The sequence below is a fragment of the Ochotona curzoniae genome, unplaced genomic scaffold, assembly GCF_017591425.1.
Source record: "Ochotona curzoniae isolate NIBS_2020 unplaced genomic scaffold, NIBS_Ocur_1.0 contig_3498, whole genome shotgun sequence".
Lineage (NCBI taxonomy): Eukaryota > Metazoa > Chordata > Mammalia > Lagomorpha > Ochotonidae > Ochotona > Ochotona curzoniae.
The window spans coordinates 37,106,977-37,119,550 of NW_024465885.1; the positions used below are offsets into that span (position 1 = coordinate 37,106,977).

General features: G+C 42.3%; 1 protein-coding gene across 1 annotated transcript in view; it reads left to right on the forward strand.

Moving 5' to 3' along the window:
* JAM2 (junctional adhesion molecule 2) overlaps positions 1-8,818 on the forward strand; it is a 73,480-nt gene extending 64,662 nt beyond the window's left edge. The window contains exons 7-10 of the mRNA XM_040980668.1: positions 1,221-1,328; positions 2,727-2,742; positions 5,046-5,085; positions 6,461-8,818. Of these exons, the coding sequence (XP_040836602.1) occupies positions 1,221-1,328; positions 2,727-2,742; positions 5,046-5,085; positions 6,461-6,493 (197 nt within the window). The 3' untranslated portion in view covers positions 6,494-8,818. The remainder of the gene's footprint in view (positions 1-1,220; positions 1,329-2,726; positions 2,743-5,045; positions 5,086-6,460) is intronic.
* Positions 8,819-12,574: the final 3,756 nt, after the last annotated feature.

Below are 12,574 nucleotides of genomic sequence, written 5' to 3' on the forward strand. Positions count from 1 at the left end.
TAATATAGGAAAACCTCATGGTTCTCACCATGACTTTTTGTTGTAGGCACTATTTCTGTTTATTTTGCTTACATTTATTAAAAGATTTTACTTACTTTTAGTTAAGATTCAGAGATTCAGAGAGAGGGTGAGAAGGAGAGAGACACACACATAGAGAGGTTTTCCATTTACAAGCTCATTTCCCAAATGCCTGCAACTATTGGAGCTGGGCAGTTGTGAAGCCAGGAGCCAGGAGCTTCATCTGGGTCCCCCACATGGTTGCAGGGACCCAAGAACTTGGGCCATCCTCTGCTAGCTTCTCAGGCAATTAGCATGGAGCTGGATCAGAAGAGTAATATCTGGGATTCGAACCAGTGCCTATATGGGCTGCCAGCACAGCAGATGGAGCATTATCTCACTATACGACTGTGCTAACCACTGCTTCCACTTTTTAAAAAATTTATTTATTTTTATTTGATTGGCAGAATTGTAGAGTAGAAAGAGAGACAGAGAGAGAGCTCCTTCTGCGTTTTCACTTCTCAAATGGCTGCTGTGGCCAGAGCTGGGCCCATCTAAAGCTGGGAGCCAGGAGCTTCTTCTGGGACTCCCATGTTGTTATAAGGGTCCAAGGCCTTGGGCCATTCTCCATTGCTTTCTCAGGCCACAAGCAGGGAGCTAAATCAGAGGTGGAGCAGCTGGGACACAACCTGGCACCCATATGGGATGCTGGTGCTATAGGTAGAGGATTAGGTAGCTATGCCGCTGCACCAGCCCCAGAATTTAGAAAGTTTGACAAAAGCTGTCTTTTTTTTTTTTTTTTAAGATTTACTTTATTTGAAAGAGTTACAGAGAGAAGGAGAGACAGAGTTAGCAGTTGGAGATGCCGTGTGCCATCACTGACTTTGGAACTATATGCCTTTGAAAAAAAGTTTGCTTCCAATCAGTGTTTAATTCTGTGAATTTTTACATCTCCAAGTGAATGTCAAGGAATCCTACATGAATAAATTTTATTTCTGGGTAGTCAATTTTAAGATTTAAAATCTTTGCAAAGATGAATTCTATTAACATTTCAATCAGTTTTGAGCTATGTCCTTGGCAACAAATTAGCTGAACAAGCCACCAAAACATCAAAGCTGCTTTTTGGTGTAACTCAAATGGGGGGCTTTTTGCGCCCTTTCCTTTGAGTCTCCACCCTGTCCATCTGTCCCACGTGGATTCATGCAGGCTTTTTCCTGTTCTAGATGACCTCAACATCAGCGGCATCATAGCGGCTGTGGTGGTTGTGGTATTGGTGATCTCCGTGTGTGGCCTTGGCGTGTGCTATGCTCAGAGGAAGGGCTATTTTTCAAGTAAGTGAACTTCCATCCCTTCTTACAGATACAGTTTTTTTGACATGCTGTTCTAGAAATAGGAGTTCTAGAAAACTCTGGAGAATTCTGTTGGTTGATTTTCTACCATTGACAATGTCTGTGATGACATGCAGGTGGGTTATGAAGCATCCTGACAACTGTAGGAAGACAGAATTAGCTCATTCTAGAATTCCAAGAACAACAGAGAATGTGTGAGGCACCCAGGGCATGGCACACTGCCAGGAGACTCTTGTATTCATGGTAGACCAACATTTATGCTGTATCCATATGTATTTGAAATGTTTTCCTAAGTAAACCACCATGTGGTAGTGCAGTAGATTTATAAGAAATGGATCAGATTTTAAAAAGTGTTTTAGCATCTGAATACTTTTCTTTACTCCTTACCTTTAAAATTATCTGAGTGCTCAAAAGCAGCATAGAATTCTGTGACGAGACCCATTAGCAATATATGTAAGTAGAAATTTTTTAGTGGAATGCTAAATAGTATATAGAATTAACAAGTGTTAGACTCATTGTTTTAGAGTGAACATTAATTTTAGAATTTAGAAAAATTTTCATACCAATATCAGGATTTTAAAAAGAATATTGAATAATACCTAAGTTAAGCATGAAGTGTGATAAGTATTTTTTCAATGAACATGAATTCAAGGAGATTTTCTGTAATTAAGGGTAATGACTATAAACTGATAGCCTTTGCTCATGTTTACAGTGTTCGACTCCACACTGCTGTAATAGAATCTTGTGAATGGAGTCCAGCTGTGTCCCCCTGCTGGCTTACCAGTGCAAGTACAGATCGAAAGATCCCTGTACAGGTTTAAAATTTACCATCTGTGTATTTTTAAGGAGGAGTGTTTGAACAAAATTTTCTCAAAATAGTGAGTTAATTGAGTATTCTTGTATACTAGGAGTTTATTTGCTAAGAATGTTGCTCCAGAATTAATGTGGTAGTAAACTTTCCATGACACTCTGACTTGTGATTAGGATAAGGCCTGGAAAACTAGGATGCAACGACCAAATTTGTCTCTTTCCCACAACACTTGTTTGTAGGGCCATGAGCTAAACGTGGTTTTTATAGATGAGTATTTGGAATCTGTTTGATGATAGGAAACATTAACTTTGAACTGAAAGAAAGAATCCCTTTCTCCTATTATGTATTCTCTCATTATAAAGGTACCTATATATGGTTGTTGCTTTTTGTCTTAAGGCCCACAAAGTTTTAAATATTGTCGCCTGGCCCTTTATAGGAAAAGTTTCCAGCCTTCATTTAGTTGGTACAATCCTCAGTGAGTGAGAGTCAGGGTGTTTTGGAAACCAAGCTGAGTCTGTGTCACACCACGTTGTGCCTTGCATTCATGAGACATATTTTTTCTTTTGCAGGAGAAGCTTCTTTCCAGTAAGTGTACCTTCTTTGCATTCATTCATTTCCCCTTTTCCAATGAATTTCCTGGTATCCAACTAAAGTCAACAACTGCAAAGTTATTTGTGTAGGTTTAATCCTTTGGGAAGTTATTCAAGTTCATCAAGATATGTATCGTGCCTAATGCCTCATGCGTGCTTATAAATTGTCATTGACTAGCTAAAGAAAGACAGTTACTTATTTGGCTTTGTAGACCAGGGATGGGGAACCTGCCTGCAAAACCGTTGATCTGACCCTGCCAAGGTAACAGCAGGAGGGACTTGGAACCCTATAGCAGGTCAGTTTTTAAGCTGATAACTTTATATGACCCACAGATGCTTTTGTAAACATTCAGATGTGCTTTAGCACAAACATGGTTTTCTACTCACATTGCAGGCATTTTCATGACTACTGTAAAAAATATATTTAATGCATTTTGCTAATTAAAAATTTCAAGTTAAGTTATTTTTTACATTTCATTATATAGTGCTTTTGTGCCTGATGTCGTTTCTGAGACTGGCAAATACAGCAGGTGAAAACAAATTTCACTATGCCCTATCTTATGGAGCTTCCATTTTAGTAGAGCCAAGCAGGAAGTCCACAGATGTACACTGTACAACATACTGGACTGGGCCACGTATTAGAGTAATGAAGCAAGCAGGAGAATAGAGTATGCGTGGGCAGGAGTAGAGAGACAACACTGGGAAAGACACAAGTGAGGCACGATGCCAGTCATGCACACACCCACTGGAAGAGTGCACAGGCGCAGTGCAGCACACAGACGGAAGGTGCTCCCTGCCAGGAACGCCTGCAGTGTCTGAGGGACCCAGGAGAACTGTGCGGCTGGAACAGTGAGGGACACGAGAGAAGGGAGATGAGTGTGGAAAAGTAGCAGGGGTCACGTTGTGTGCTGTCCATTCTGGGTCATCATGAGGGATTTGGCTTTGGCTCTGAGTAAGATGAAAAGCCGCTACAGGGCTTGGAGGCAATGAGTAGCATCACTTTAAAAAATATATTTATATATGTTTATTATTTTTATTGGGAAAGCAGAAAGAAGAGACGGAAGGATCTTTCATCTGCTGGATCACTCCACAGATGGCTGCAATGGTTTGAACTGAGCAAGGGGCCAGGAGCTTCTTCCACATCTCCCCACGTGGGTGCAGGGACCCACTGGTGGGCTACCCTCCACTGCTTTCCCAGGCTGGATGAGAAGCAAAGTAGCCAGGACCCGAACTGGCACCTATATGGGATCCTGGCATTTTGCAAAGGGCAGATTGGCCAGTTGAGCCATATCCAGCATCATCACTTCAATTCTTCAAAACTCACAATAGTCAGTGCTAAGCTGTCAGGTGACAACAGGTTGGAACAGGCAGACCAATTAGGAAATGCATACACACATAAATATTTGTACATATAACACATACATACAGATAGGTGTATGTTTCAAGATTTTATTTATTTGAAAGAGAGTTACAGAGCAAGAGGGAGAACCACAGAGAGGGAGATTTCCTGTCTACTGGTTCACTCCCCAAATGGTTGTAATGGCTGGAGCTGGGCTTGTCCAAAACCAGGAGCCAGAAACTATTTCGAGGTTTCCCACAAGGGTCCAGGGGCCCAAGCACTCGGCCATCCCCTGCTGCGTCCCAACCACATTAGTAGGGAGCCGGATTGGAAGTGGAGCAGCCAGGACATCATAGGAGGAGGCCTTACCCACTTCCCACAATGCCAGCTTCATCACCTAAATATGTTCATCTGGAGGCAGTGAACTTTTCTAACTGGAATGAGAAATGTTAGAGTAATTGGGGCATGAGATCACCAAAACCCTAGTTGATATGCATTGGATTGCTGGCTGTTCTTGTGTGTGTGTACATAGCCGACCCAAAGTTAAGTGCACAGGCATTCCCTTGTATGCCCAGCTGCCATTGCCTTGACATTTAGTTGTCCTGACTCAACCCTGGTCTCTCAGTGTCCTTCCCACCCCCCCTTCCTAAAATGCTTTTTTTATCTGTGTGAAAGTCAGAGAGAGAGAGATCTCCAGTCTGCCGATTAAGTCCCCAGATGGCTGTAAGAGCTAGTGCTGGGCCAGGTTCTTACAATTTATCCATGTAGGACTGTGCAAAGATCTCGGAATTTTGTGTGGAACTGTGGGAAATTCAGTTAGGATTGTTGACTTTTGCTACATTGCTTGAATAAATATGCATTTTCCTGCTGAGACAACATATGAAGGTAGCATTAACTAAAAGATTTGTGCTTTGCAGTTGGAAGCAATAATAAATACTGCCTTCTTATTCCCCATACAGGAAGAGTAGTTCATCTAAAGCCACTACAATGAGTGAAAATGTGAGTATTTTTAAAAGTGTATTTGTAGAGTGGATGTGTTTAGTAATGAAGCAGGGAAAATGAAATAATTTGAAGAATGTTGTGAATTTTCATTTTCATTATGTTTTATAACACTGACATTTAGAGGTGCCCTGTCTGGGATGGCATGGTAAGTTGCCCAGCACTGGAAGGTAGTTTCAGAAGGTGATCTTCATCCTGTCATTGTTTTTTCTCACGGGTCTACCTGATTTTGTCACCTGGTCTGGCAGTATTGATTCTGTTTGCTCCATGATGGAGTCACAGGGTAACAACAGCTGAGCTGGAAACTAGCCACCGGACCAGCCTCTAGTTCCAGGACTTCGTTTACTCAAAGCCCTTGGGAAGTGGAGGGATATGAATTCTCTGCTAAGGCTGAAAAGAACCTGTTAACAATACTTGAAGAAAAGGCAGTAATTATCCAATCCTGATTATTTGGGCAACATGAGTTAGACATTTTTTACTGTCACATTTGTAAAAATAGTCCAGCAGTAAATACCATCATCGCTCAGATTTCTGTTTTTTTTGGATGGCTATGCAACCTTCATTTGTGTTTTGTCCAGGGGTTTGAGACAAAGAGCTGCCAGTATTTCTAGAGGTCTGCACATGAGAAATAGAGCCTGCATTGCCAGAATTCCTTAGTACTTCATAGCAGGATTTCTCAGATTTTCTTTTAAGAAATATTGGAGTAGGGTGTGGACATCAGTATTTTATATAATCCTACCAAATGTTCATGTTTAGTAACCACTGCTGTTCCATAGCTGTTTCTTTTTTTGGGGGGTGGGGAGGACAAAAATTTCATTGTAAAACAATTATCTACTCCATAATCTGTCACAGAAGCCATCCTATCTTGTGATTTTGCTATTTAATTAAAGACAAGCAATACATAACTCCAAAGTTACTCTTGCAATCTGTGCAAAATACTCCTTGGGAGTGGCATCAAACAATTGCATCCCATCAGCCATAGGAGGCATTCCGCATCTAAAACAAATGGCTTTGTGTACTCAGTTGCCTTCCCAGCTAAGGACTGGACTGGACCCTCCTTGAGTTTTACTTTGCTTAACAGTACCATTTACACTTCTGGTCATATAACTCCTTGTTGTTTGGGGACTATCCAATAGGATGCTTACCAACGGCCTTGGCCCTGCCCCCAAATGAAATAGCACATCCCTAACCAATTTCTCTTGATCTAACTTCCAGGGGTATTTTTTTTTTTTTTAGTATACTATTCTAGAAAATAGCTTGATAATATATTTTGTAAGGATTCTTATGTTTGTACTTGTTACTAAAAATTTATTTGTATCTCTCTGAACATGGATTATTACATTATGCTTAAACTTTTTTTCCTTTGTTTTCCTAGGATTTCAAGCACACAAAATCTTTTGTAATTTAAAGGAATTCCAGTGTTGACGTCATTAAAACCACAGTTGTTGCACAAGTTATTAAACTATTATAAAACTGTTTGGGCTTACATTTGCAAAAGGGTACCCGAAGAAATGGTATTAGTATTCTGTTATAATTTGTATGACCATGGATTCACCTGAAACTTTTACTTCAAACAAATAATTCTGTCAGCATGTAAGCCAGAGTCTGGCTTTTGGTGTCTGGATTGGAGAAAGAGGGTCTTTTTGCTTCGGCAGCAGATGCTCAAATTGGAGGAAAAGGGGTCAAAGCACTTTGCAATATTCTGAGGTTTGTGAAACGTTAACAGATATCCTAACTTCTAAAGTTATTCAAATCACACTGCTTGTGAAGTTAATCCAGAGACCAGGAAAAGGTCATGCATGCGAGTGTGGAAAATACTCTGACAGGTGCAGAAGGAACCTGTTCTCATTCCTACCAGAATCCTCTTTTCTCTCTTAATATAATCCTTATTCTGCTGCTGGCTTATCATGAATTCTTCCACAGGAGGGAGGGTGGGGCGTTAAATCTCAGAGAAGGATTTGTACTTTGTGTTTACTTCCACTTCTGAGAACCAAAAGCATCATGAAGACCTAATGGCCAGTGCTCGCTGGTGTGCACAATTCCCTGGGCGCTTGTCATTTGTGAGGCTCACGACCTTCACGTCAGAAGCCGTCCAGGGAGCAGCGCCGTCCCCTGCACTCCCAGTGACGTTGAAGCACCCTGCTTCTGAAGAGCATGTGGAGCATCTTGGGGCCAGGCTGAGCTCGGCTGCTGCCAGTCCTGTGAGGGGAAGATGGAGAAGCCCAGGACAGGAGTCATCAACCAACAGACAGCTCATCAGGATGGGACTGCTCTTTGCCACTCCATGCATGCAGCGCCCTACCTGAGGCACAAGACACTGGAGAAACTGGCTGGAATAACAAATGGGTGTAATCCTTTAGCTTCTCAACTGATGAACCAAAAAGGCCCCCAAAGCTGCTGGTACAACTTGAAAATTCTGATGATTTATTTAATATTAAGTGCAAAAAGCTTGATTGTTATAATTTATGATGATCATTCAGTTCATACTAGAGAAAAAAAATAGGGCAAAAAGCATGTCGTATTCTGGAAGATCTGGATACAAGGGTTATTACTACCTTTGACAGCTTTGAGCATGGTTAAGTCGCTTCCAAAGGAGTCTGCTTTCTTCTAACCCAAGGGCACAGCAAATCCCCAGGAGTCACTGAGCAGATGGAAGAAGCACTCAGTCACTGCCCACTGTGCCTAGCCACCAGCCAGTGGAAGATGGCCGCTGTCGGACTGCTTCCCTTGCCTTGTTTGGGACACTGGATGCTGTCACTAGACACTCTCCCAGGAGGCTGGGCTTTTGTACCATGACTTTGTGCCAAAAGTCAGATCTCCACTTGAGTCAGAGGTCAGCAAACATAGTCTGTAAAGGGCCACACAGTGGATGTTTTCAGTCATATGGCTCCTGTTGCAGTGGACTCTGCCACTGCAGTGCAAAACCTGCCAGCCAGTGAGTAAACAAACGAGATGTTCCAATTAAACTTAGACAAGTTTGAGCCCATAAGCATAACTCCCTAACTGCTTTTTCTGTAAGCTTTTGTTAAATGTTGCTTAGGCCCTGACGAAACGTTTGGCTTTGGTTTGAGGAATGCTCTCTTCAGGCATTGCCAAAGGGCCATGGCAGTGATGACTCTCAGACCGCCTCTTGAGGGTAGCTACCATCACACAGGAGCAACTGCTTCAGCTTAAATGACACACTTCCACTTTGCAGGGGGAAATTAAGTAGTGCCTTAGCTTCACTAAGAGATTCAGAGCAGCTTTCGAAAGCTAGAGTATTCATGTTATGAAAGGTGAACATTTAACACTTTGTGTCAAAACATCTTACACATTCTTAGAACATTGTATATGGCTAAGTCAATTCATATAAACAATGCTTTCTCCCACACAAAGGGCGTGGTATTCAGCACTAATTTTCCAATGAGTAGTAGTTCATCTGCAGGTCGCTGTTGTCTAAGTGTTTCCATGTGCCTTTGCGGGACTGGAACACCAACAATTGGTAAGATGTCATTGCAAATGTTAATAGTATTTTATTTTCCTTCAGTGAAATTTTGTATAAAGATTAAAGCTCTAGAGTCTTTGTTTTCATATTGTTCCTGTTGTACTAGATTTAATTTATTTTTAGTTGAGGGTTTAGCTTAACTAAATCTGGAATGACTGTTTTTCAATACAACTTTGCTATGAACTTCCTTCATCTCACAGGTGGCATTGTTTGATTAAAATCTACAATAAAAACAGCTGATCTTGCAAAACTTTTTAAGCTCCATTTAACAGTGCAGGGGACAAGTCATCCACTTATTGTTGTTCATTAAAACCCAGGAAACTACACCCTCTTACCCTCTGTGGCTACAGGGCTAGCTCTTCAGCTGCTTCAGATTACAATCTCAACATCTGTTTTGGGTATCTGCCAATTTCTTAGATGCACAAAAACACATTCTGAAAATAGAAGGCAAAGAGCACTGAACAATGTGTGTCAGAGATGGGAGGGATGAGGCTGAGGGTGTATGAAGTCTCATCTCAGTGATGACATCAGGTGGGCAATGCAACTGACAGGTGAGAAAACAGAACCAAATTAGTGTCAAGTTCTTAGAGCTGATAAACAAAAAATAAGTCCCTAAACAGAACCAAATTGGTGACTTGCCAAGTTCATAGAGCTGATAAATGAAAAACAGATCCCTCTGGATCTAAGAGGTTTCACAAGCCATGCTAATTCTGTATACCCCAGCTCCTTCCTTTGCAATGTTTGGGTTCTGCTCTCACATTTCCCCTCATCCTCTGGTCTCTAAACCATCCAACCCTGCCAAACTCACCTGTAATCTGTCTTCCCTTTCCTCTACCTAGCTTCAATGCCAAGGTGGGCTATCTCATTCTTTCTCCCCAGCAGATACACAAATCGTATTTGTTTTGATTTCATTTTATTTGAAAGGCAAAAAGTCAGCTTTCATGCCCTGTTTCACTTCCCACATGCCTGCAGTAGCCAGGGCTAGACCTCCCTGTGGGTCACCCATGTGCACGGTAGGGACCCAAGTGCTTCAGCCATCATTTGAAGAACGTGCATTAGCTGCAAGTTGGATCAGAAGCAGAGGAGGCAAGACTGGAACCATTACAGGGTGCAAGCATCCCCAAACACCACTACCTTCTCGACCCCTATGCTTAAGCCGTTCTGTTTATTCACTGCCTCCATCTCGCTCACTAACTTTTTAATTTCAGGCCTTTGTTATGTCACCTTGTGTTTGGTTTTTCTTGGGACACCCATGTCCCGTATCAGTGTGGTTCGTGTCCCAGTTCTATTGATTCCATAGTCATGCTGAAGTATACTGTGGGAGACAGCAGGTATTGGCTCAAACTCTTGGGTCCCTGCCACCCAGTGGGAAACATGGATTGGTTTTCAGCTCTTGGCTTCGGTCTGGCCCACTCCTGGCTATTGCAACCATTTAGGGAATGAGCCCCAGATGGAAGTTCTGTCTTCATCTTTCAATTAAATGAATACCTTCTCATTCCTCCAGCTGGAACCTTTTTGTCTTTGAATTTACATAATATTTGTTGACACTTGTTGTAAGATGTATTGGTTTTTATTAATGCTGAGAGGAACGCAAATGTTTAACACTTCTAGCAATCTATAAACACTTTGAGAAAAGAACCCTGTTTTATAAAGTGTTTTATCTAGCACTTGATTATCTAATAAATGTAGAGTGTACTCTTAAAAACCAAAATAAGGGGATGGCAAGGTAGAGTGAGTTAAGTAGCCACCTACAATGCTGCTATAACATGGGCAAACCCTGGCTGCTCTCCTCTGACCCAGCTTTCTGCTAATACATGCACTTAGGAAAAGACCAGATGAAGTTCCAGGTTCTTGGCTAAGCTCAGGCCCAGACCTGGCCATTGCAGCTTTTTGAGGACTGAAGCAGCAGATGGAAGAGCTCTGTAATTCTACCTTTCAACAAATTTAACCCTCCAAAAAATTTGTGAAAGAATAAACTTAAAGAACACTTACTGACAAAATTTCTCTAACGCTTTGGTTAAAATATGGTTTAAAAGACCTATTTATTTAAAACGCAGCATTTCATAGAGAGGAGGAGGCAGAGTGAATCTTCATCTTCACTATGAAGTGGTAAGGTGGCCTGAAAGAATCACCTCAGTCCATTGCTACATTTTACCCTGCCACAGTACATATTAGCTGAAGACTGGAATAGGGGTAAGGAGAAATAAAAGGAGAGAATGTAGGAATTGTCAAAATTATGTGACAGAGAAGTTATGAGTGGAATAGTCCCCAACTTTTTCCCCCCCCAAAGGGGAAAAACAATAAAACACAAAGCACCTGCCAGAAAACAAGCAGCTTTGTGAGAAGGGCAAGAACTGGAAAAAGTATCAAGGAGCGGGGGAACAATGAAAGCATTTTCCCATAATTTCTAAGGTCAAAGATTGATGAGGTCCCTGTTACTGAAAGTATTTGGCCTTCCTCTCGGTGTCTCACCTAGAAGAAACATGTGAACGACAAGACTGAGGACTTAACTATTTAAGTGGGACATGAGAACAGTCTGGGAGCGTCGGAGAGGGCCTCCCCATTAGGCATCTCCAATTTGGAAGACTTCCCAGACCCCAGGCTCCCCCCAAAGTCACACATGTACCTTACCAGACGATCAGGCTTGGGATGACCAAAGAAATAGCGATAGCCAAAAACAAACCAAAAAAACCTACTAGATGAAGTGAAACTTCCCTAGCACTAAAATCCTCTATTATTTTTAAAGGCAGCACAACATTAGTAATAAACATCCTTTGTAGTTCTTCCCAGATCTCATATAGCAATCAGATTGGATTAGGGCTCACCCAGAACATCTCATTTTAACTTTGTCACTTTTAAACTCCTCACTGTCAAATAGTTATATTCCCAAGTGTGCCTGTGCGTGTGTGTAGGGGGGTTGGGGTGGGGAGGGTGTTTCAACATATGGAATTTAGTCCATACTCCAATCAAGTGGGGGAAGCATCTTAGAGGCCAGGCCCAGAAGGCTGACAACATCTGTCAAAAACTTGCTCCTGTTATGTCAGTGATGCAGGAGGAATTCACTGGAAGGGGAAATTGCAGCATGACTAGAGGCCCAGCCGGGACATGGCAGGGCAGGGCTGCAATCACCCGACCGAAGCTTCACGGGTAGAAACACACAGCCTTTCACAGAGAGCACGGGCATGGGGTGCTTCTTGCAGCCACAGGTAGAATCCTTTCATAACGGAGATTGATAAAGAGAGATGAGTCATGCTAGGCTAATCCGCCGCCCTGTGGGGGCTGGCACACCTATCGGTTCCGGTTCCTGTCCTAGCTGCTTCACTTTCAATCCAGCCGCCTGCCTGTGGAAAAGCAGTGGAGGATGGCCTAAGTCCTTGGGACCTTGCACCCATGTGGGAGACCTAGAAGAGGCTCCTGGCTCTTGTTCAGCTCAGTTCTTGTTGTTGCAACCATTTGGGGAGTGAATCAGCAGAGGGAAGACCTTCTTTATCTCTTCTCTCTATAATTTGCCTTTCAAATAAAACTTTATAAATCTCAAAAAAAAAAAAGTCAAATGTGAGATTTGGAAGGCAAAATTCAACTACACTCAGCGAGAAGCAAGCAGAGCTGTTTCACAGGTTAGAGAGGCTCAGCGACGATCTCAACTACCTTTAAACAATGTTACTGTAAACATCGGGTTCTCTGTTTCAGTGCCTACAATTACTTGTGGTACTTTCTGAAAAGGTATTCCTTAGCAGGTTTACCTCAGTTCTAGCCTGTATAAATTCTCTTTAAAGCGAGCTCAGTTTCTTCAGGAAGGCATGGTTTTTCATTTTAAAGAAAATTAAGTTTTATTAAGACCCATATTAGGGCTCAGTGGCGTGGTCTAGTGGCTAAAGTCCTCGCCTTGAACGTGCTAGGATCCCATATGAGCACCGGTTCTAATTCCGGCAGCTCCAATTCCCATCCGGCTCCCTGCTTGTGGCCTGGGAAAGCAGTCAAGGACGGCCCAAGGCTTTGGGACCC